Source organism: Aplidium turbinatum, chromosome 11, assembly GCF_918807975.1.
Source record: "Aplidium turbinatum chromosome 11, kaAplTurb1.1, whole genome shotgun sequence".
Lineage (NCBI taxonomy): Eukaryota > Metazoa > Chordata > Ascidiacea > Aplousobranchia > Polyclinidae > Aplidium > Aplidium turbinatum.
The window spans coordinates 1,685,874-1,712,409 of record NC_137482.1 but is presented as its reverse complement, the minus strand read 5'-3'; the positions used below and the strand labels follow the sequence as shown (position 1 = coordinate 1,712,409).

Genomic DNA, 26,536 nt, shown 5'->3' with positions numbered 1-26,536 from the left:
GTAATTTGTTGTTTGCAACGATTGAAAACACCAACACTTTGGAATTGCACGTCATTTCCAAAGGGGTTGATTGTTCGCTATACTATTACGCCTGCTACACCATTACATCATTACCAGATACACCATTACCCTGCAGTTCTAGGCTACACTCAATACATTGAGCTCGCCAATTTATTCAATACGCCAGGCGATTAATACGAGACCAATGCAAGAAAATAAGTTTAGTACTTATTTCGAGATCGACTTGAGATTAGTTCGCGATCTACCAGTAGACTATAATCGACTGGTTGGGCAACCCTGGAGTACAGCGACTGTCTTGGTAAAGGGCGTAGTTCGTAACTAACTCGAGAACTAGACGGAATATCAGCTAAGTATATTTTCATTTGCAGAAAATATCGCAAAAACAATGCCGTGCCAGTTAAATTGATCGGTGTGGTACTTTTAGGAATAAGCAAAGTAAATGTTTATCAATCACCTTATTTTGCGCTGCAACGCTTGAACTTGCGTGTCTATGTATGCGGCGTAAGTTCTAAATCAAACGAAGCTTGAAGATGGAAATATCACTCTCTGAATGGTCGTGATGGTCCCAATCACCGTAGTGGTTTATTACGCCATTCTTGATCGTTCTGTTCCCTTTCGAAAGAGCAGCCATTATGACGAGGACAACTACAAGTAAATCTATGAGGTTAGTTGTCACACTTGGCACAGAAGTAATCTGTTGCTTTGCTCGCTACAACAACCCTACAGTATGATTACCACGTTCGGGTTTATAGACTTTTCATCGAAATTGTAAGCTCTGCTTCCTTCCAATATTAGAAAACAATAAGCAGCATCCGTTGATCACGTGCAAACTGCAGAGGTTTGCTTTGTTCAACGCTTTCTCTGTTTTAAGTGTTGATAAAACATCCTTCCTCTAACATCAGCCGGAGACAGACACATGTTGTTTCTACACAGTAACATTAAATTTCCTCCCTATGGTACGCGGAAGCAGATGAAGCGCAGAAACACTTTGTTACTTTGCTGGCTGCAACAACGTTATGGTTGCCACGTTCAGGTTTGCAGGATTTTGAACGAAACGCGCAGTCTGCTTCCTCTCCATAGTGCAAAACTAAGGAGCATCTGTTGATCACATGCCGCGGTATTTTTAGTTCACTGCTTTCTCTCTTGAGTGTTTATAAAATATCCTTCCTCTAACATCCGCCATATGATTGCTGGATGAAGCTTAACAGATTATTATCAATAAATTTCTCAAAAACTCAATAGGATACATGATAACAAAAAAAAACACATAAAAAATTTTAACATTAACATTGGTAACACAAGCATTCAACAAAAAGACCAAATAAAATACCTTCGAGTTTACATAGATAACATGGAAATATCACACAGATAAAATTTGCGGAAAAGTAGCAAAGGTTCACGGGCGTTGCTAAACCTCAGAAAATATGTCAACACAGACACTTTAAAAGATGTGTATCTGGTCACAGCGGAAAACCATAATATCTCCGTGGGAAAGTTGTAACATAAAATTTCCGAATCATTTCGTCTGTATACAGGGCCGGATTTAGCTGATGGGGGGCCCGGGGCACTTTTAGATCGGGGGGCCCCCGTGCAAAAAAATTTTTCGCGCCGTAGGCGCGAAAAACCATCTCTACGTCTACAGTAGCATCAGTCCAGTACTGCACAGCATATTGCAGAAACTTTAAAAGCCAAAAGGAAAACAAATAACACAAAATCACATTTTTTTCCACATGGGGGGCCCTTCAAAAGTCGGGGGGCCCGGGGCAACTGCCCCCTCTGCCCCCCCCTAAATCCGGGCCTGTCTGTATACGATAACAACCAGCGAAACACACTTCTCTTCACGAACTTGTCACCACAATACAGATTTCTGGATAAAAGACGGAAATTTCGTATAGTTGGTAAGCACAAGCAAAAGTTGGCAGCAGTGGCCGAGTGGTTAGCGCGTTGGGCTCACAGTCGAGAGCCTGCGTGTTCGACTCCAGCCACCCGCACCTGCTGTTGTTTCTCTGGGCAAGAAACTTTACGATAATTGCCTCAACCCAGTGATCGATTTCGAGTAATGGGTAGTTCCAAATTTAAGTCATAAGCAGAGTAGACAACCGGAAACAGACATTGTCGTCGGCTGCAGCGTGGGTCAGGTGTACGTCGGAAGGTGTACACCGATGCATAGCGCTCAAGTCCGCTTTCCCGCAATGCAGGATAAAGATAAACAAACAAAACAGTTTTAATATTCGACCAACCTTTCCGGCGACAATTCTAAAATGACAAAACTGACTTGGGATATTTCAAACCACATAACTTGCATCTGTGACGTAACAGTGACTAGTATTGTTGTGTCATTTCAGCACGAGGCTAATTTGGCTGAAGGAATAGTTCAAATTACTTCTAATTTTTTTTTTAGGTTAATTAGATATCTAAACAATATTGTATCTACCCAAACTAAACATATTTTTGGAAAAAATTGCGTTTTGACCCAATTTTTCGATTTTTGAGCCCCATGAGAAGGCTGAAGACAATTTTTTACAAATCTCAAATTTTGCCATGATTGTTTTCTCACTCATTGGCACCATTTCCTCACTACCCCGAGAGAATTACAAAAAAAAGTTCAAAAACGAGCCACCCTAGTGTGCCGGCCTTGTGTCTCTGGTATACAATAGATTAATCTCCTGCGTTTAATCCCAGCTCGTAACTATAGTGTCTGCTGTTCTACTTTTACGATAATCGTATCAATTTTTAACTTGCACGAATTTTCAAGACCGGCTTAGTTCCTGAAATGGTCAAAAATTATTCACAGCTGAATAGACAATCGATGAGAAGGCCAGTGGCCAAGGACAGTGGCCAGTATCTTCTCAAAACTTCAAGATAACTTTTCACTTTCAATTTACTACGCTCCGTAGTTACTTTTAAACAAACATAAAAGAGTCAAAATGTCTTTTTAGACATTATTTTTTTTTTAAATAAAAAAGAGTCAAAAATCATGAAAATTTCACTTTGTGTGGAGCTACATGTAGCCTACTTGAGTGGTTACTGTTATTTCTTTATTCACTTGTTGATTTATGTACATCCTCTGTGGATCCTTCTCTTGTATCAATGGCCAATCCTATAGATGTTTGGTGGTACACCCCTTCATTTGTTTTTGAATCTTAGTTTTTCTGCAGCTTCGATTGTTTTCAGTCTCCTGACTGGTAACTTTGTCCAATAGCGTCATATAAGTGTAGCCTAGTGATTCTACTGAATGAGGGGAAATGAAGAAAAGCATAACTTTTGTTGTTTTTTTTTTGGAAAAATTAAGTATTCATTGGAAGGTCATAGGTTCGAATCTCGCTGAAGGTACCAATTTTTCTTTGCTTGTTGCTTAATCTTGCAGCAGTCTTTACAAGAACACTGGTAGTACTTCTCTCAAGATTTCTTATCTGTATATTATGTTGTTATCAGCAAATTTACCGAGGTCCGGTGATTGTTTAATAAACTTAATACCGGTACCACTAAGTTTTTGTATAAAAATATGCATCCTCCCCAATGTTCAAAATCGTCTAAAATTTGATAAAATATTGATTTATCCCCCCCAATCCTCAACTAACTTCGGCACCACTGAGTATCACGCTTTGATTTACTGCCATTTAGAATACTGTATATCAAGTTGGGGAAAGGCCTGTGACAGTGTATTGGATCCATTAATAAAATTACAAAAAAAAAGGTATAAGAATAATCACAAAACAAAATTATTACGCTCACACTAATTTTTTATTTTTCAAAACGAACATCTTGAAACTAAAAGACATACATAACATTGAAATAAAAAATCATATGTAGCCTACAAAGTTCATATGAATCAGTATCCCTCTACGTAACCCATTGCGATTTATTCAAAAATGCTTCATCCATTCATAACCATAACACAAGATATCAAACAAGCAGTAACTATTTTATAAATAGATCAAACACAGAATTTGGCAAAAAATTCATACATGTAGGCTACTGGGACCAGTGGTCTGGTCAGAGGTTGCAAGCAGTTTGAAAAAACTATCATTTCACTGTTTCAAACAAGAGATCAAATTGTTGATTTTACGAAGCTATGGCGCATTGTAAACGATAGCCTAATGTTATGGAAATTAACTTATTAACTAATTGAAAAGGTTTAGTTTGAAACCTGAGTATTCTCTGCTCGATTTTTGTAATTTTGTGTTTACGGTATCTCCTTATCTTAAACATGTTTCTTTTTTATGTGGTATGTATTTTGAAACGAGGGAATGTTGTGTCTCTGAAACATTGGCAAAATCGTCATTTCGGTGGGGTGGCAATTGAATAGTAGACCGTATAATGTTCTGATTCGCTGCAAAGTTATACTCAGCTTGCTTGCACTTTTTTAATAATCGTAGAACAGGTTGCCATGTGTGAAAGAAAATTATATACACAACGATTCATGCAATATTAATATGAGAGTGTAAATTGAAAAGGCTTTGAATACTACAGACCGCATGGTCGTCTGGTTGTCATCCTGTCATTACGGGAACATGTGTAACTTTGTGATGTGTAGGTTAGGCTATATTACTTGCATATTTCAAACATGTTCTTGTTGCTGGCAAATAAACCATTGATGGATTGATTGATTGATTGATTGATCGATGGATTGATTGCCACGTTCAGGTTTACTGAGTTTTCAAAGAAATAAGATTTACTTTCTTTCCATAGTAAAAAAGAATAAGAAGCATCTGTTGATCACGTGCAGCGGTATGTTTAGTTTTATTACTTTCTCTTTTTGAGTGTTGATAAAACATCCTTCCTCTAACATCAGCCGGAGATAGACACGTGTTGTTTTTACACAATAACGTTAAGCTTCCTTCTCATGGTTAACGGAAGCAAATTACGAGCACATCTTGAAGAGATGCAACGCTTTGTTTCGTCTTACAATCGTGAATTTGCACGAAGCCAACACTGTAACTTTATAAAATGGCTTGTTGCGGCTGTGACAATTTCTTGTAGGCCTATTTAGCAAATCATTTCGGTCTTGAGCACGTTATGTTCGCATTTTGTCGCTTCTACCTTTTTTCAGACCCCTGCTATGAATAATAAGTAACATGATTTCATTGGTTTGCTTTGAAGATTGGAAATAAAACATAGGCTACAACTGAACTGAACGAAACAATTGTGAAGAATAAAAGTAGATGACAGTCACCATTTAATGGCTTTAATAAACTAAACAGGCACTGCGTCTGAAAAACATAGCAGAACATAAATATACCTCTACGTAACAGCAGCAGAAAACTATACTAGCGCCACCCTATACTTCAACCCAAGCAACGTGATAATAATAATGTTATAGTTTTATTTATTGTCGCTCTACAACAGCTAAGGTCTTTTAGCGACAGGGCTCATTTTTAATTTATATCAGGTTTACGATGTTATCACATTATTACCCGACTCATTCTCACTGCGCTATGCAGGATAGAACACAATCGGTACCGTTTTTAAAGTCTTCGGTTTGACCCGACCTGGAATCGATCTCAGATCTACCAGCACCAGAGCCGAAGGCGAAACCACTCGGCCACTGAGCTGGTCCAAGCAACGTGTTAATGGTAACTCAACAAAGGTGTAAAGCAGTGTTTCCCAAACTTTTTTTTAATAGCGCCCCCCTGGACAACGAATAGAGTATCAAACGCCCCCTTCGACAAAAAAAGTAAAACCAAAGTTATTTTCCATTCATCACAACTTAAAGTCCAACTCTAATGAGACGGATGTGGTTGGTGCAATGCCATCAGCCTCTTGATATTTTCAGTTTGGATAGGAACAACCTTAAGTCTCCCCGTTTAACTACAATATATCAAGACGGTTTCTTTTGTTATCCAGAAGCGTTGTTACGGCACTGAAAGCACGCTCCACCAAGTATGAGCTGGGAAAGGCAATGATAAAAACTTTGACCCGATTCCACACGTGAGGGTATTTTTTTTTTGATTTGGTTCTGTAGTCAGAACGATTGATACGAGATATTCAACTTCGGTTTAAGTGCAAAATCGATTTACAATGTTATGAGTTCCTCCTCAAGAATTCCATGTTTGGAAATATCACAGAATGGGTCGATTATCCAGTCATGGATTTCTAACTGGAATACATCCTGGAATTGAACTCCCATTCCTTTGTGTACTTCTTCAAGATGATTGCTGTACGTCTCTACATCAACATCAGATATGCCTTTGTCACCGGTATCAAGTTGATGCAAGCTTGAGAATTGGAAAAATTCTCGTCTAGCTAAATTTCGCTGACGAGCTTATTTCGTTACCCTGAAGGGATAATTTTAATTCATTAAATTCGGAAAATGTGTCTGACAAGTAGGCAATATCATTTTTCACAACAACCAGGACGTCATTCGCAAGGCCAGGGTCACAACTATTTAGAAATTCCACAATAGTTTCAAACAGGGAATAAAATCGTGCAAGCCAATTTCTCTTGGAAAACCATCGTACTTCGGTGTGGCTCAAAAGCTTCATCATTCTCATTGCACAATCGTTTGAATAAGCGTATATTCAGAGCGTGCGCTTTAATTTTATTCACTGCTTTGATGACAGTCTTCAAAGATAAATTAAGACGAACGCTAGATGACGAAAATACTCTCGGATTGTAAGATCGGATTTGCGTAATCGCAGTGCTTCAAATTGTCATGCGTTACGTTACGACCTCAACTAACTTGTAAGGCAATGCGAAGCGACATTGCCACAATATCTGCCACAGAGCTCTTATAGTCACCGTCTTCTTTTGTATTTCTTTGAAGCAAAACATGACAAAAAATGCTTTGCCATGATGCCATCCTCTTCTTGTAACTACCCCGATTTACTCTCAGCGCCCCCAATCGCCCAGCGCCCCCCAATCGCCCACTTTATAGCCAGCGCCCCCTTCATGGTCGCAAACGCCCCCAGGGGGGCGCTGGCGCCCACTTTGGGAACCACTGGTGTAAAGGAAGACGCGACCTAACACGTCAGCGGCGCCGCTGCAATCAACACAAAGCCTTAGAGCAGTGGTTCCCAAACTTTTTCAGCTTGTGGCACACTAGAAAAATTATGAAACACTTGCGGCACACTTACAAGAGAAGAAAAGTTGCTTTAAAAAAAAAAAAATTATTTTCACGTGTTAATGCGATGGATGTGCTTGTTTATACCAATACAAGCTTCGACTGAAACGAGGTTGCATTGTTGACAAACATATACCAGAATTTCATCGTCAATTTCAAACACCAGCTCAGTGGCCGAGTGGTTTCGCCTTCGGTTCTGGTGCTGGTAGATCTGAGATCGATTCCAGGTCGGGTCAAACCGAAGACTTTAAAAACGGTACCGATTGTGTTCTATCCTGCATAGCGCAGTGAGAATGAGTCGGGTAATAATGTGATAACATCGTAAACCTGATATAAATTAAAAATGAGCCCTGTCGCTAAAAGACCTTAGCTGTTGTAGAGCGACAATAAATAAAACCATAACATTATTATTATCTAAGTTATTTTGGCAGCCGATTGTAGCATCGAATAGACAGCGATAGACTGCCAAAATAACTTAAACGTTTAATTGGAGGTCTCAATGGCTGGCGTGGAAGCTACACCGTTCTGGTTAGCGAAGCGTCACTGCAGCTCGCTGTGCTAGTGAGTAATTAGCCTTGTGCTGATAGCCGGGAAGAACGCCTTTCTTCACATTATTATTATCGTCAATTTCAAGCAGTCTCTCTCGTTTACAGCTTTTAATTTCAGTCAAAACAGAAAAGCCATTTTCACATAGGCCTAGCCTTGAAGATGCAAATGGCAATATAATTTTGCTTGTTTTTGCACCGATCGTGAAATAGGATTTGGAAGCAGACAGCCAAAACTCATCCAAGTTTTTTTTGTGGAAACAGCGTTTGAAAAAACGGGTCGTTTCATAAATCAATGAGCTGTTCTTCTGCTTCTTCAGAAAGATTGCTTCATTGCAGTGCCGGTCTTAGGGTTTTTCGGGCCCTGTGCGGAATATGCTTTTGCGGGCCCCAATGACAATAATCCAATTCAGTGGCGTAGCTAGGTACTTTGAAAGGGGAGGGGCGGCGGTGGCAGCGTGATCGCCAAAGACGACAACCAGCGACGGGGGGTCTGGGGGGCCTCCCCCAGAAAATTTTGAAAAATTACTTTGAGTTTTGGACATTGTGAGAGCATGTTCAACAAAAATTTAGGTATGAATATTACTGTGAAATGGTGCTGTCTGGTGGCATAGCAAAAGGATAAGATCATGCTTTCTTTGGCATTTTTCGGAAATAAAGCTATGTCTCTACAGTATGTTGAGTCTGGATGCAACCTATTTCGTCCCCTGAAATTGTGTAACAAAATTAAATTTCGACTTATTTCGTCCCCTGAAAAGATCGAGAAATTTTGAAATGTTTGCGGCAACTCCGATCAGCGATTTCGGCTATGTCGTTTTTTTTTCTCGATCTTTTCAGGGTACGAAATATTCAGGCGACGAAATAGGTTGAATTCGTTGAGTCTCTATGTTTTCCTGTTGCGAATTCCTTTGCTGAATTCACTTGTTGAATTTTTCCTTTGAAAATGACAAAATTACTTCATTTTCTGAGTAAATTGCGGGCCCTGTGCGATCGCACGGTTTGCACATCCCAAAGACCGGCACTGTTCATTGCTTCCAAATGGTGGGAAGTAATGTTGCAGTGCAAGCTGAAGTCTAAACAATGTCCTCACGATTTGCGGAAGGATTTCTTGTTTATGAGTTGTGTCATTAAGACCAGGAAACGAATCAAAGACTTTCTTCGAGACTTTTATTTTCCCCCGACAACCATCAATACAAACGCTCACGCAGCTACTGCATTTCAACTCAGAAAACAAAATATTTTCATCTGCCAATTTGAATATGTCTTCTCCTTTGGTCGTGTCCTTCGATTCTTTGCAAAACAAGCGTTCATTTACCAATGCTTCAGTGATAATAAAGAGAATAAAAGCCAGCAAATGAGATTTCCCAGTTCTGTCAGTAGATCCGTTAACTTGTAAAGATCATAGTACAGGCAGGCAGACAGCTCGTTGTCTGTAGCAACAAAGTGTTCGCGAACTTGATCCATTAAATCTGAGGGTAGCTCTTCTATCCTTCGTGAAATTGTGTTATTTGACGTCGGAACTCAAACTTTTTCGGAGGAAGCATTACCAACCATTTCTTCAACAACGGATAATGCCGGTCCAATTACTGTTTCTGCATCCGTGTGTGCATTTTTGTGTTTCGCCAACAAGTGTGCCACTTTGTAACTTGCAATCAATCCTTTTTCCGTCAGCTTGAGGTAGCTATTCATGATCTTTGCCTGCTTGTTTGTTTGGGACTTCAGGTTCGCAAAATATCCTTTTGGTTTATCCTTCAATGTTGGATGATTTTTCTCCAAATGTCTGCTAAGCTTACTGGGAACAAGCGACTCATTAGATAAGGCTTTATTGCAGATAATGCAGAAAGGTTGTTGGTTTTCTTCGGGTCCTGAAGCAATAAACCCGTACTGAACGTATTCTTTAGCAACCCGATTATGACGTGCCAATTACCCTACTCTATCGGCAATGCTGGTTTCATCGTCACATGTGCTTATTTATCATCTAGTGAGGCAGTTGGAGCGCTTTTAAGTCGCATATATGCTTGTCTGCATGGTTTATTAATGTATTTATACAGTTCTTTTCCAAAATTCCAACAAGATTCGCGGCACATTTGAGAATCTGTGGCGGCACACAGTTTGGGAATCACTGCCTTAGAGCAACAGAACAGAACTTCACGACAACACTTAAGCGCTTCAGCTATCAAGCTTAGGCTACGCTCTAGTCCAGGGGTCACCAAATGGCGGCCCGCGGGCCGTATGCGGCCCGCCACGCTGTTATGTGCGGCCCGCGGAAGGTATCAGCGTACAAGTATAACCAAAAATACTTTTCTTGAGGAGTTAAAGAGCACGAAGGCAAAAATACTTTCTGGAAAGCATATTTTCGCTTTGCATACCATTCCACCGACCGACCAATCAGATTGTAGTTCTAGGTAGGGTCGCTTATTATTCACTATATGCAAGCGTTTGTTGGAAAAATAGGTCGTTGTGCCAACTCAGTTTATAATAAATTGGCAAAATATTACATAAATTTAAAGACTTTTTCTGGTTGTATTATGAAAATATTTAGAAGCAACAATTCTTGCCATGCTGATATAAGCACCGCAAGTGACAGTTATCTAATTAATCAAACAAAGACGATTTTATGGACTCTCACAAAAATGATGAAAAACCAACTCATTGCTTATTTTAACGGGAACATTGTTCATAAGTTATGATAGAAACGTTTTTTCGGTGATTTCCACAGGCATTTGTTTCATGGTGCCTGGTTTCTTTCTCCCTGTTATTGGAGCCTATTTTTCACTGATATGTTTGCAGGTCACCATTGTTGCCTGTATTGCGATGTGTCAAACATTTCCTTGTTTACTGAAACTGTTAATTGCAAGATATTTTTTGTGAAGCGAAAAGACAACACCACTCTTGCTTGGTGATGAATATTCTGATGAAACCGCTTGCCTCGCTATAAGTGCGCAAAACAAGTGGCCTCGTTTATTAGGCGTTGTTGAAGAAGTCAAAAGTGTTGTTAAAGGAGCTTGGCCTGGCAGTAGTGTTGTTCGACTAATTTTATTGCTGCGGTATTCTAAGATAAATATTAACAACATGTAGCTAATCCGCTTGATAGGCTACTGGGTACGAAATGCGTTCTTTTCTAGTATTAAAGTCAACCTACCTAAAATTTTATTTGTGCGGCCCGCCACAGCTCTCCTTGGTGCCAAAGTAGCCCGCGTGCAAAAAAGGTTGGTGACCCCTGCTCTAGTCTATTCGAAGCAGCCTACAAATGGAATTGATTAATCCTCGTTTGCTTTTGAAACGAAACAGAACCATTTGGAAAAGCTTGCGTTTAGATTCAAATTGAAACACAACAAAATTTTGCAAATTTGTTTCCAATCATGGACAAGTTAAAAGAACAGTGATCACTTGTTGCAAAAGTTAAAAGTACTTCTTTCTCTTGTGCAACTCACGGCACATCTCTGATACTTTTTAGGGACACTCTATGAGACTTTTTAGGGACACTCTATGAGACATTAGGATCAAATTGCAAATAAAAGATCAAACGTGAGATACAAACAAAAACATAAGAATAATAACACATTTGTCATTTCTGTTAGAAAGTAAAGTTTGTATATTTGGGACTTGTTGGAGACAACCGTCAAACAAAGAAGCATTCGTTCGTTAGAGCATCAACACTTTGGTTGTTTTAGACCAGGGTTACGATACAGAACATCGCAGATAGAAAGGTTCAAACATCCACCTAATCGAGTGTTTCCATTGCCTGATTTGAGAAATAAAGCAATTCATTGATGATTGGAGACTAAACCGCAAAATCCTTGTTGCTCTTCAGTTTCAATTTGAATCTAATTCTGAGTTTTCAACGGTTTTGCTTCAAAGAACACTTTTACTTGCACTTTGTCTGATAGAGCCCAAGCTTGTAAGAGCAGAAATGCTTAAATGTTTAGATGTTCAGTTCAGTTTCGTGTTTTATTTCCATTTATCCAAGTGAAAAATATCACTTGTCATAACATAGCAGGGGTCTATAAAAAAGTAGAAGCGACAAAATGCGAACGTTAAAGCATGCTGTAAATCGAAACGATATACTAACTCCCCGTTAGCTCAGTGGATACGCGCCCGGCTCACGATCACGCGGCGCTGGATCGATTTTCGGGGTATGCGCTTGAGCAACGCATTTTCAGGACTGCTCTCCATTCAGCGGCACCTAGTAAATGGAATAATATCTCGGCAACAACACTTCAATAATCGGAAACTTCACTCTGCCAATCTCGGTAGCCGGCCCTGCGTCAAGAGCCTCTGCTGCTGCAAGTATGCGAAACTACCAGGAATAACCTATGAAGGCTTTGTCAGTCTGAGGATAAAAATTCAAACCCAACCAACCAACCCAGGGATATCTTAAGATATCCCTGAACCAACCATATACAAGGATTAGGTACAGTCAGTGGCGTACGCAGGGGGGCATTGGGCCATGCCCCCCCCTTAAAAATGTTTTAGTAGTTAACGACGTAGATTAAGGCATTTAATATGTTTTGCATTGCTCTGTCAAAGCAATTACTGTAACAATGTTGTTTTATAGACTAAGCCAATACGAAATACATGGCCCAATCCACCTACACCACCCCAGGTATGCCAATGTAGCATAGTGTTCTATAAGCCTATTATAGTGATTAGTGAGAGAGAAATGGATAAAATCTAAACTAAAACCATACTGGGATATCATAAAGACGTCTGGGATATCAATGGCCAGTGGCATAGCCAGGGGGAGGGGTGGGGGATACATAGCCGTAGGAGAGTAAAACATTTTGGGGGGGCGAACAAAATTTGCCCAAATTTTTCAAAGTTTGCCCAAATTTTATCTTTGCGTTTATATTTCAAAAGCACAAAATTACTCACAATCTCTGAGGTAGTGCATTTAATATCTCTACAGGCATCAACTTGGCCGTGTACGAAAACACAGGCAACATAACTTAGGCTACAACAGCAAAACAAGGCTAACTTAACTGTAACGTGCATTCATAGGCCTGTCTTGTGTCCCAATTAAATAAACAATCAAATTGAAACACTCTTGTGTTGCACATAAATATATATTAAGCCTAGCTGGATTCAACAACAATTTAAACTGACTTCAGCAACAACTGGGTAACAATTGATGAATATCCTTGTCGTCAGATTATTGGAAAATCTCCAGCCTAACTTCACTAAAAGGCCAGACAAAAAGTAGCTCAATTTTTTCAATATAAAAATAGTCCAAAGACTCAGTATTTGTAAATTTGCATTAAAAAAAATCTAGAATGACAATCTATTTACTTATCAAACCAGTAACATTACCTTATCCATGCTACTTTAAACACTATAGCCTAAAAAGAATTTGACAGTTTATGATGCTATGCACATCAAACTTGCACCTTTGAACAAAAATTACTTTTAATATCACAAATATTGATATCATATTACAATGAAATCATACTCAATGTTCTTACAGAACATCATTAGAATGATATTCTGATATTTTTACTTTATAATAAAGCAGCTACTCAAATCGTAAGCACTGAAGAAAAGCGACTCCCAGGTAGTAACTTCAAACTTAATCCTTGCCACAAAATATTACAGACCTCATTACCAACAGCACTATTTACATTGCCTGATGCATCAACTGCATGAATTGGATAACACACATAAACAACATGACAACAACATAACATGTCTTTTTATATTTGATTGTTGTTGCTCTAATACTGTACGGTATCATAGATAGTAAATAGCTGAGCACATCAACCCCAGGACTAGCAAAGACAAACAGCAGTTTAAACAAAACCTTCTTTACATATAGAAAACAGTTAAACCATAGCCCACAAATTACATGAAACTACATGCTGGAAAATTTACAAATTATTTTCATTTAATATACTTTTTCACTTTGTGCAGGCCTATGCGGTAGTTAGTTGCCGAGATCAAATGTTCGCAAAAGTGGTGTATATGTGGCTTCACAACTGTTGATTTTTAGAGTTTATAACAAATGCTTAACTTGTTTGGCCATATCTAAAAATGATAAGCTATCTTTGTAGTATTTAAGTTAAGTTTTGTGAGCATAGTATAACTCATGATAAGATTAATTTATCCTCAAACAACTTACAAGCAACTACATTAGTAGAATATATAGGGAAAAAAACAAAACCTCATAAGGTTACGAGAATCCAGTAGGGTTTCAAAATTCTACCCACAGAGATTCTACCAATGAAGAAATGTAAGCTGGGGTGTATATATCCTAATGAATACTGAATAGGCCTATCTGTAATAAGCTTACCTCAGCTCGCCAAATGCATTATTGTACATTTACTTTCTTCAGATAGTGAATCGAAAGTTACATTCTGCCCGAATTTCTATACCATACACAAAAGTTTTCAAAACTGTTGATGCTACATTTACATTCAAAGAAAAATGTTAATGTATTTCATACAAAATGCAACACTATAAAGTTACTAAACTGGTAAAATGTTGAAAACTCATGGTAAGAATTAACGAAGTGGCTATTTTTACACACTTGTTGCCATGGTTGCTTGTGAAAGGTGTTGCCAGAGTTAGGATTAACTTTTCTCAAATTAGAGCAGAATTCCTTATCTGGCAACACTATTACGGCTATATTCACACTATTATAGTGTAAATATAACCACAGCCAAGAATTAATTTATTCAAATAACTAGATATTTTTGCCCAAATGATTTTTGCAAACAACTACATCACAGTAGTAAGATATTGAGGAAAAAAACAAAAAAACCCTCGTAAAGTTACCAGTACCCAGCAAGCTTTTAAATCTTATATATCTAATGCAGCCTATGTTTTAGTGAAAATCAGTGATAAGCGTACATTTGTTTGCCAACTGTGCTCTTTTACAGTTACTTTTTGCAGTTTTGGAATCGAAAGTTATCATTTACATGCCCAGATTGCAATACCACATGCAACTGTTTCCAAAATTGATGATAATGCATTTTACATTCATTGAAAAAAATCAATGCATCTCATAAATTATAATAATTGTATAAAGTCTATAAACTGGTGAGACTTCGAAACATCATGGTAAGATTGATTTGCCCAAATAACTTGACATTTTTGCCCAAATTCGCGACGTTTTTTTTTCAGCGGGGGAGCGACCGCCCCCCCTGCCCCCCCATCTCCTACGGCTATGGGGGGATACAACCCCACTTTGGCACGCGTGTGACGTCACGATATTGAGAATGATGCGTTCAGTTTCTTTACGCTTGGGAATGACGCCTTAAGCCTAAAAAAAGCTTGCCCAATTTTAAACAAAACTGCATTAAAAGAGCTAGTTTTGCCAATACCAAACATTCAAACATCTCAGCCAGGAATTAACAAGAAAACATAGAGACTTAGCTTTATTTCCGAAAAATGCCGAAGAAAACATGATCTTAAACTTTTGCTATGCCACCAGACAGCACCATTTTACAGGAATATTCATACCCACATTTTTGTTGAAAATGCTCTCAGAATGCACCAAATTCAAAGTAATTTTTCAAAATTTTCTGGGGGAGGCCCCCAGACCCCCCGCCGCTGGGTGTCGTCTTAAGCGAAAATGCCGTCGGGCTTCGCCCGCCGGTCGTCAAAACCCCCCCTTTCAAAATTCCTGGCTGCGCTACTCTTAATGCCCCCCCCCCCCTTGAGAAAATCCTGCGTACGCCACTGGGTACACTAGCATCACAAACAAACCAGTCCATAAAGTTCCAGTGGTAGATTTATTTACTGTACATTTAAGAACGTAAGACGAAACATGACGTTGGATTTCTTCAACTTGTTTGGGAGTTTTTGAGAAATTTATCGATAATAATCTGTTAAACTTCATCCAGCAATCATACGGCGGATGTTAGAGGAAGGATGTTTTATCAACACTCAAGAGAGAAATTAATGAACTAAACAAACCGCTGCACGTGATTAACAGATGCTCCTTAGTCTTTGCACTATGGAGAGGAAGCAGACTGAGCGTTTCGTTGAAAACCCTTCGAACCTGAACGTGGCCATCATAACGTTGTTGTAGCCAGCAAAGTAGCAAAGTGTTTCTGCGCCAAGTGTGACAACTAACTTTACTGTCTTACTCAACACTGAACGGTAAGTGAATAGCAGCATGTGATTATACTACGAGAATTTGCACTGATAGTTATTATTTTTTGCTAAATTTCTTGCACCAAAAAAGTGTTTCCCTTGAATAGCAGCATTTAAACTACAGGTATCAGCCAACAACAAATTGAATAGTTTGCATTGTGACTTCATCAAGGAAGAATTATCAGCTAAGGCACTCCATATTACTAATTTTGTTTTTAGACGCAGTTCACTGCAGTTGACTGCTTTTTTTTTAGACAGGGCGCATTCCTGCGCCAAAAATAATGAAATTTCTCCGGTTCTTGGTTTACTTATTGTATCAAAAATAGTATTCAATTAAAATACTTCATGGTCAGTCGTTTTTATGCAAAAACAACTTGTGATTAGAAAACCGTTGATGAAGGTTTGCAGTTAACAAAGAAAAACAATATGTACGAAATTTAAATGCAAAGCACCTTGCTGATTGTGTAGTACTGTAGTCTATAGGTTTACTACACTTCAATCTGTTGATGTCCCTTTCCAGATGAACAAGTTGATCCTCTTATCTTTTGTGGTTGTCCTCGTCATAATGGTTGCTCCTTCGAAAGGGAACAAAGCGGTCAAGAGTGGAGCAAACAAAAGCAGCTACTACGGTAGGAGACCTCATCTTAGGAGTGGAGGAAGTGCCTTCATTCATGGCAGCAGCAAGCGTGGTTGGGATGGCGGATATAAATCCTCACGTTTAATTGCTCCGATGCAGAGCGACATAAGGTGATCACCGACATATATTTTTCTTATTAATAAGTTTCAATCTAAGATCAGTAAAGCGTCCGTGTAACCAATCAATCAATCAATGTTTTATTTGTTAGTAACAGGAACATAGTACATGTTCGAAATATGCAAGTAACATACACAATGCAAAAGTTACACAAGTTCTCATACCGACAGGGAGACAACGAGACGACCATACGATCTGTTGTTCAATAAATGACAATTTTGCCATTTTTAAGTGCAAAGTTTTAAGGAATAGGTAAATCTTGTAATTTAAAGCATTAGTAACTAGAAACAACAGTTCACAAGTAATTTCATAAACTGTTTACTTCGTATCACCTTTTGGATGAAACAAATTTTAACTTTAAATCGTTTCTGTGTAACTCTTACCATCAAGAGCTTTAAAATTATTTGAAAAGATAAAACAAGATTGAAAGTTGAGGAAATAATAATAAATAAATTAAGAAGCAAAAAAACCCATTCTTTAGAAAGGTTGCACAAGGTTTAGAGATTTTACGAAGAACTTTTTTAAGCTTAAACCTACACCGGACCCAAAAATTCGGTTTAAATTTTAATTCTAGTTTGGAAATATATTCATGTTTTTATTTTGCGCCCATTGCGATAACATACAATGATGATGATGGCTATCCCTCGTCTTCGAGGATGATGGTCCTCGCAATAAGTCTTGCGAAGACGCCTCGGCGTGGGTTGATTAACGTGGACTTGATGGCGCACACATAAACTTGACAAGGCCACCAGCTTTGTCAAATGGCAAGCCAAGAGGATTGGAGCTTTTGATATGCTGCAGCCTTCATTCACCTGTTTCGCCGTAGAGGACTTAGGTACTTTGGACTACGTTTTGTATGGCCTTTTCCTTTCGACCAACCTGGCATGGGTGACCCTTCTGGGAGCAGTTAGTTCCCGCCAGTACAGCTCTAGAGGTTACTGAGGCACGCAAACTCTCTCACCACGTTAAGGTAGTACGGTAGCCCGATGGGAGAGTAACTCTCCACTGATCGCCCTATGGGAGAGTAACTCATTACACTGCGATCACAGATGCGGTACAACAGACCACAGAAAGCAGCGAAAAGACATATAGTCTTCGAGTCAACTGCTCCCTTTATTTTGGCATGCCATTAAATTTCTTTGCCGAGACACAGCCGCGTGCTCTGGAGTGGTGTAGAACCCACATTCTTTCGAACGTCGTGCAGACGTTCTCACCACTTGGCCACGCAGTCGACGTGTAGTAACGTGTAGTAAAATAATTGAAATAGATTCCGTTCCGCCGCTGTAAGCAATAGATTTTTGATTATCGTACTTTTTTCATTTTAACAGAAGAAGGTATCGCAATTCCTTTGAGGAAAGAAGAGTGGGATGTAAGGACGAAGAAGCAATAATGGATGATAGGGACAAAGAAGCAATAATGGGTGCTAATGACGAAGAAGCAATAATGGGTGCTAAGGACGAAGAAGCGAAAGCTCTGCAGTAGGAAATCAGCAGGATGCAAAAAAAGTTGCAAAGTGTTGAAAACGATATTTTGTCATTGTAGTGTTGCCAATTCTCGCACATGCGTCACCATGTTGCTGTACAATGTACATTCGGTACCAAAGGAAACGAAACATTATGTTTATATTTGTGTATAAAATGCTGATTCATATTTGTCTTGAAGCAAAATAACAACATTTCTAAAATAAAACTTCGATTTGCTCACTTGAGTAAGTGATAGATATAACTAAGTACCAAAGTAAATGAACTCTGCTACAGTGGCATTTCGCTACATAGTGAAACATTTTTGAAGGTCGGTTTCAGGTGTCACTATCAGCGAGTTATACTGGATTATAAAATGGTGTCAGATATTTTGTTATAAAAATACATTCAATGTCTTGATTGTTACTTTGTTGTTGTGCTTCCAAATGGAGATTTAATTTAAACAAATAAACTTCTTAACTTGGATACCTACAAGGTCTGATTTGTCGCATTTTGGAGCCTTTTGTGAAGTACCTTTCAGAAATTTTATAAAACTCACATTTTCATCATTTGTTGTCTTCCTTACACGTCACGTGACACAGCAGGTTATGACATCATCAAGCAGTAGACCTAAATGATCAATAAACTTTTATTTTGAAAATTTGATACACGCAAAATTTCGGTTGTAAACAGTTTTACTTGAAAGTAAATTTCCTTGTTTTAGAATTGAGTTGGGTGGGCTTGCTCTCGCATCACGAGTAGCCAACAATATCACCTTTTCATGCAAACCGTTTTGCTTCAGTCACGGTCAGGTCTGGATTCGGACCGTGGTCCGCCAGTTGAATAGCCCTGGTTTAGAGTATCAGACTTTCTTACAGTTAAGATTGCGAGTTTTCGAAAGTATAGCATAGTCCAAAAACAGAATCAAGAGTAACCTAACTGAACCATAATCCAAAAATAAATGCTAAAACTTTTAAGATAAGGACAGTTCAAAATAATTAAAGACTAATCGACATGCGAATTGCATAATTTGTCACATTAACACTTAAATAATTTCACTTCATTTACCATGTAAAGAATACGCTCTTACATTCACTCTTCATTGAAACTGCTTAGCTAATCAAGTGATTATTCAACCGCATACAAAGTGAATAGCTTGCAATTGCAAGATTTTAGTACTGACAACAGAGTTTTTCGTTTCATGTTTATCAACAAAGAATCTACAATACATGAAGCAATACTTCGAAAATGTGTCTTTGGTATTTGTCACCTCAAGTCCAGTTGTCCATTTGTCACCTCACCTCAAGTCCAACTCAAGTCCACTATATGTCTGTGGTTCAAGTCCAGTTATAATCAACAACGGCAATGGCTTTTTTAGTAACTTGCTCTGATGATATCGCCAAACTTCCAAGCTTTTCTCTCACACCTTTGACGACTTTGTAAGCTACAGAGCTTGCTGATCAGATTTTTCCTTTGGAGATGTCTTCGAGTTAAAGTCAGTTGCTAACCCCAATGCCCGCTCTGGAGCATCATTACTGCGGGTAATTAGAAACTATCAGTTTACTTTCAGAGTAAGACTTAAAGCTCAACCACTTGTCATTTAAATAACTGGATTAAAAATGTGCTGCTCACGAGGATACTGGTTTTACTGTGAATGTTGTTGGGCTCTTGTTCTCGAACTACCGTCCGGGCAACAATCGCGTTGGTTCAATACAACTCGAAAATTGATTTATTTTAGTTTAAGAAACGTAATCAAACGGCTACTCCACAGCCAAAAAGCAGCCTTGTTGTTTTAATGGTGACGTAATAAACAACAATATTGTCGCCCAGGCATCTACGGCCTCCGAGAAATACAAGAATTCCTATTATACGTTGTTTGAATCATTGTTTCTGTCTTGTAGTTAAATTGTTTCAGATGAGCTTGTCTTTGCTTGCCACTTGCTCGCTTTCCATTGTTGTATTACATTCGGGCAGGGGTTCTTAACCAGGGGTGCATGCACCACTAAAGGGTGCAAGACCTGTTCGTAGGCGGTGCGGGGATGCTGAATTATCAAGGTTTGTTATAATACGACGTAAGAAGCAAAGTTGTTTTACCAGGTTTCAACAAAAATTTCGAACTGTCGGCGACTATTACTTTTCAGCCAATCCTAGGAGGGGGTGCGAAAACTGGTTGGTAATTTCAAGGTGGTGCCAACAAGACAAAAGTTTAGGAACCACTGCATTAGGGTTAGACTGTAAGTGATACATGCAAGATTTCGGCCAATCAGCAAAAACAAAACATTGTAATGCAATTACCGGCCGAATACACGAAGCAGTATTAAATGTTGTTGGGCACAACACAAAAATTAGTTGGTTGGTTTGAATCTTTAATCTCGGACTGAGAAAGCCTCTTTTCGTCGTATCAAGGCTTACGCCCGGTGGTTGGATTTGGTTTAAGTAAATGGGTAAACAAGGAAGCCAATCTTCGTGTCCACCTTGTCCTTCAGGCATGCTTTCAAGTGTCCTGCTAAAGACGCAACCGCATGCTCATGAGCGGTGTCGAACCAGCGCCTTTTGGAGTGCCGTACCAAGGCTTCCACCACTCAGTCATCTGGCAGTTTTGCATACTTGTAGACTCTACAATGTGGAGACACTACTGACGCAGGGCCGGTTACAGAGATTGGCAGAGTGAAGTTTCCGATTGTTGAAGTCTTGTTGCCGGTGAGTTATTCAATCCACTAGGTCCTAACATGAAGGTCAGTCTTGATGTGCGTTGCTCAAGCGCAAACCTCAAGAGCTGAACCAGCACGTTTCATCTTGAGCTGTCTGCGTGTATGAAGTCGGGCGCTAAACCAATTGCACTAACGAGGAGGACAATTAGTTGCAAACAAAATTAATGTCTTTCTAGGAAACATTTGTTGTTTTAGTTTTAATTGAAAATAATTTCGCTGCAAAAGTTTTTCTGCTTTTTGAAAATGAAAGTTTCATGATCATTATGTTTACTGCTTGATGATGTCACAACCCGCTGTGTCACGTAACATATGGGAAAGACAGCAAATGTGTTGTATAAAAAAACTCACATTTTCACAGATTTTTGCGTTTCACAAATTGTCAAATAGCTTGCAAAAAGCTCCAAAAGGCGACAAATCAGGCTTTTAATTATTATCCAAGTTAAGACGTTTATTTCTTCAAATCAAATCTTTATTTGAAAGCACAGCAAACGAAGAATCAAGGCACACAATTTATTTTGTATCTTAAAATATCTGATAACATTTTGTAATACAGTATAACGCGCCTATAATGACACCTGAAGAGAACTTCGAAAAAGTTTCACTATAGCGGAATGTCACTGTGGCCGATTTCTACCTGAATTTATCGTTTACTTTGGTACCAAATACAAGGTCACATGATGGCGCATGAAGAAGTAGCCTATGTACAACACTACAACGACAATATTTGTTCTTTAAAATTTTGCACCGATTGATGAAGTGTGTTGATTTCCTGCTCCAGTCTTCTGACTTCTTCTTTCTCATAACATGAACTGAGAAAGGTCTCTTCGTTGCAAGCAAGTATTATACCGCTGTAACGAAAAGTAGTCAGGAATTTGTTGTTTGCAACGATTGAAAACATCAACACCTTGGAATTGCACGTCATTTCCTGAACTCGCAGCATCAGGCTAAAACAGATCGTTAAAATCTACACTGTGAAGCAAACAACGATTAAACTGCTAAAAGCGAAACTCAATCTATTGCATTTCCAAAGGTGTTGGTTGTTTGCTATACCATTACACCTGCTACACCATTACACCATTACCAGATGCACCATTACCCTGCAGCTCTACACTCAATACATTGAGCTCGCCAATTTATTCAATGCGCCAGGCGATTAATACGAGACCAATGCAAGAAAAAAAACTTTTGATTTTTAATTTTTGTACTCATCTCGAGATCGACTTGAGATCAGTTCGCGATCTGCCAGTAGACCGTGATCAACTAGTTAGGCAACCCTGGAGTACAACGACTGTCCTGGTAAAGCGTGTAGCTCGTAACTCACTCGAAAATTAGACGGAATATCAGCTAAATATATTTTCATTTGCAGAAAATATAGCAAAAACAATGCCGTGCCAGTTAAATTGATCGGTGTGGTACTTCTAGGAGTAAGCAAAGTAAATGTTTATTATTCACCTTATTTTGCGCTGCAACACTTGAACTTGCTTGTCTATGTATGCGGCATAGTTGTCAATCAAACGAAGCTTAAAGATCGGAATATCACTCTCTGATTGGTCTTGAGGGTCCAAACCATCGTCTGCCACATTCTTAACCGCTTTTTTTGCTTCCATACGACCGACCACCATGGCCAAGATAACCACAAAAGACGAGAGAATCAACTTGTTCATCTGGAAAATGACATCAACAGATTCAAGTGAGGTAAACCTATACACCACATAATCAACAATGTTCTTTTAAACTTGTAATATATTTATTTCTGTATTAACTGCAAAACATTCATTAAACCGTTTTCTAGTCACAAGTTGTTTTGCATACAAATAACTGATAACGAAATATTTTGATACAACACCAAATTTATAAACAACTGTAAACTAACAACAAAATAAATTCCAGCATTTTTGGCGCAGGAACGTGTCCTTGTCTAAAAAAACTGTCAACTGCATCTGAAAACAAAATTAGTAACATGGAATGTCGTAGCTGATGATATTTTATTTATTTTTTCCTATAGTTTGAATATTGCTATTCAACCGAAATACTTCGTTAGTGCAAGAAAGAAAGCACAAAAAATAGTTATCAATTTCATGAGCTTACAGTGTGATCACACATTGCGCCATTCACTTACCGTTCAGTGTCGAGTAAGACTGTAAAGTTAGTTGTCAAACTTGGCGCAGAAACACTTTGTTACTTTGCTGGCTAAAACAACGTTATGATGGCCACGTTCAGGTTTGCAGGGTTTTAAACGAAACGCGCTGTCTGTTTCTTCTCCATAGTGCAAAGACTAAGGAGTATCTGTTAATGACGTGCAGCGGTTTATTTAGCTCGCTACTTTCTCTTTGATATTGATAAAACATCCTTCCTCTAACATCCGCCATATGCTTGCTGGATGAAACATAACAGATTCATCAATAAATTTCTCAAAAACTCAACCCATGATAATAGCAAACAAAAAACACATAAAAAAATTCAATCTTAACATTGGTAACACAAGCATTCAACAAAAAGATCAAATAAAATATATAGGTGTTTGCATAGTTAATAAAATCACAAAACAAAAGTATTATGCTCACACAAAATCTTTATTTTACAAAACGAACATTTTGAAATTAAAAAACATGTATGACATATAATATGACTATGCCCGCAAAAGTCAATAAAGTCCAAAAATTTTTAAGGACCTCGTCTGTCCACGAATCAAAGAATAAAGTTGTTTGCAGCACCTATAGCTAGGGGACTGTTTCTAAGAAGTTTATAGGTCAAAATAAAGTCAAAATTGACAATAAAGTCAAAATTTTCAATAAAGTCAAAATTTGTCAAATTATGGCTTTTGACAAACTCATTGTGTTTTTTGAGAGTAATTTTTGTCAAAATCCTCGTGGAAGCATTGTAAATCAGGAACTACGACACAATTAAACCATATTAACCCATAAAAGCAGGAAATATGTCACAATGCCCACTGAGATTAGCAGTAACTTTTATCGCAAATTGTTAATTCATTGTCACGTATTTAATTATTTTTATAAAACACTTCCTCTTCGCAAACGTGGTCCTTTTGCAGATCAACAATTTAGATTTTAGAAATAGCCTACTGACATTCTGTAACACAAAAATGCCTAAGAAAGCTGATTGATTGATTGAATCTTTATCCTCGGACTGGGAAAGCTTCTTGCAGAGCTTAATCCTGGCAGTTTCGCATACCTGTAGAGGCTTTGAACCACTGACGCCGGCCCGGTCACCGAGATTGACAGAGTGAAGTTTCCGATTGTTGAAGTCTTGTTACTGGGGAATTATTCCATCCATTAGATTCCGCTGAATGGAAAGCAGTCCTTAACGTGCGTTGCTCAAGCGCACACCCCGAGAGTCGAACCAGCGCCGCTTGATCTTGAAGTTTCTTCGTTCCAGAAGTCACGCGCTAACCAACTGAGCTATCGGGGCGGAGCTAAATCGCCTTCAACAAAAGCTAGACATATCTGGGGAGATTTTCCTGATGAATTTAATGCAACTCCCGGAGGTGATTTACGGTGCAATTTTTGCGAGCTTATAGTGAAGTGCGATTAAAAGTATTTTGTTGAAAGCCACTGGAAAAGTAAACGCCATCAAGCTGGATTAGAGCGACAACAAGCATCGCAATCAAGGCAAACTTTTATTGAACACGTTTGGGTCTGAAATCGACAAAATATTATGTTTGGGTAACTGGTATCAATTCAAGGAAGAACTGTGGCCTCTACAAATAAGCAATTTCGTTAGGTTAAAATAAAGTCAAAATTTGAAAAAAAAATAAAGTCAAAAAAATTGCACGGTGCAGCGGAATGTTTAGTTCAATACTTTCTCTCTTTGAGTGTTGATAAAACATCCTTCCTCTAACATCCGCCGGAGACAGACATGTGTTGTTTCTACACAGTAACGGTAAGTTTCCTCCCTATGGTTAGCGGAATCAAAAATACAAGCACATGTTGAAGAGATGCAGATGCAGCGCTTTGTTTCGTCGTACATTCTCAAATGTAAATGAAGCCAAAACTGTAACTTTTATGAACTGGTTTGTTTCTGTTGCGACTGTGCCAAATTCTTGCAGGGCTACCTAGTATATCATTTCGGCCTTGAGCAACCCTTTACCGTTTGCGGTTTGTCGCTTATATCTTTTTTCAGACTCTTGCTATGTATAACAATTAACAAGTAACAACGTTTGCTTTGATGATTGGAAATAAAAAATACAACTGAACTGAACGAAACAATTAAGCACTTCAGCTGTCAAGCTTACATTCTATTCGAAGCAGTCTACAAATTAAATTAGTTAATCCTCATTTGCTTTTGAAACGAAACAGAACCAACAAAACGAAACGAAACAGAACGAAACAGAACCATTTGGAGAAGCTTGCGCTTAGATTCAAATTAAAACGCAACAAAAGTTTGCAAATTTGTGTCCAATCATGAACGAATTAACTCATTTACGGCCGGTGTCCTTTTAAAAGGACATCGGTTTGGATACATCAGTATTGCATCATCTTATTTTGATTGAATCATTTTGGACTTGCTAGTAGTTGTTTAGGGTCTGTTTTGGAAGGTGTTGATAAATATTTGCGAACAACGTACTTTTTCTGAATTTTGTGAAAGTTTGAAAATTGTTGAAAAATGAGAAGAGCCCGATGAAGTGAAGTGAGGAGGAACATGCATGTTTTATTGCCTATTAGTAATAGATATGAATTATGTCTCTTCAGAGTTTGACACTCTATAGCAGTGATGAGCAACCTTTTTGTGACTGTGGACCATACATTTTTTTTAGAAATCTTTGTGGACCATAGCCTTTTTTGTATATCAGATTTATAATTGTGGCTTAAGTTTAGAAAAACAACATATTTATAAGTAATAAATTTAACCAAATATTTATAAGTAACAATTGACCAAATATCATAACATTTTAGTCAGTGACTACCTTGTTCTTGATGTTTGTCACACATTAAGTCATAATTACAAGTAAAAGTTTGATTCAATCGTAATCTTACTGTACCACGCTTATTAATATCAAGTCGGTTTCTTTTTTTACAAAAAATGTCAATAATAACAGAAAACCCAGCCTCAACTAACCATGTTGTTGGAAAGGATATGATGAAAGATTGTATAATTTCGTAAATCTGTGGATTGGAGTTCATTATTTCAGTATAACCAAAGACACCTTCCTTTTTTATTTTTGTAACAAGCTGAACATTTTCTTTCATGTCTAACAGCTCTTCACATATTTTTGGATGAATAATTTCATTTGGTTCAAAGTTTGAAAGATCAAGTACCCATTCTGGGATATCTTTTTCCAGAATGTCTTTAAACCGTCTCTGACAGTCTTCATGGAGACCTTCCAAATGGTGGTAACAAGCGTTTATACAATTTTCTGAAGGATTACTGATTTCTAAATTCTTGAATAAAGATGTGTTTTTCTTTTGAAACAGATTTTTCCAATACATCAACTTATTCATGAAGCCCTTTATTTTCTGGATGGTTTTCACTAAGTCAGATTTTCTTCCTTGTATTGTCAGATTAAGTTAATTGATATCTTCGAAAATATCACTAAGATAGAATATTTTTGACTTGATTTCTGTATTTTCAAGCTTCTCCATAATGGTCTTTGCTTTTAATGCTTTCTTTTTTGAATAAGGTTCTTTACAGTCAGATTTAAGCTTCAAAAAAGCCATCACTTGTTCCCATAACACTACAAGTCTTCCTAAGCTATTGCGTTTGGAGAGCCATCTCACTTCAGTATAAAGCAGCAATGTTTTGAATTCTTCATCCTCACAAAGTTGTTGAAAAAGTCTGTCATTGATGGAATTTGCTTTTATAAACTTAATAACTGAGACAGCATAGCATTAAGAGCCTCTTCCATATCGCCGCCTAAGCTTTTAGCAGCC

At 38.2% G+C, this 26,536-nt stretch overlaps 2 protein-coding genes across 2 annotated transcripts; one reads left to right on the top strand and one right to left on the bottom strand.

Moving 5' to 3' along the window:
* Positions 1 to 12,160: 12,160 nt before the first annotated feature.
* LOC145780102 (uncharacterized) lies at positions 12,161 to 18,426 on the top strand. The gene is made up of 4 exons (XM_082591817.1): positions 12,161 to 12,235; positions 15,563 to 15,729; positions 16,244 to 16,470; positions 17,806 to 18,426. Exons 3-4 carry the CDS (start codon positions 16,244 to 16,246, stop codon positions 17,957 to 17,959), a joined length of 381 nt encoding a protein of 126 aa, XP_082447943.1. The 5' UTR covers positions 12,161 to 12,235; positions 15,563 to 15,729; the 3' UTR covers positions 17,960 to 18,426.
* Positions 18,427 to 21,113: 2,687 nt separating this feature from the next.
* On the bottom strand, positions 21,114 to 22,907 carry LOC145780373 (uncharacterized). The gene is made up of 3 exons (XM_082592074.1): positions 22,768 to 22,907; positions 22,101 to 22,312; positions 21,114 to 21,496 (listed from the first exon to the last, which is right to left on the bottom strand). Exons 2-3 carry the CDS (start codon positions 22,310 to 22,312, stop codon positions 21,358 to 21,360), a joined length of 351 nt encoding a protein of 116 aa, XP_082448200.1. The 5' UTR covers positions 22,768 to 22,907; the 3' UTR covers positions 21,114 to 21,357.
* Positions 22,908 to 26,536: the final 3,629 nt, after the last annotated feature.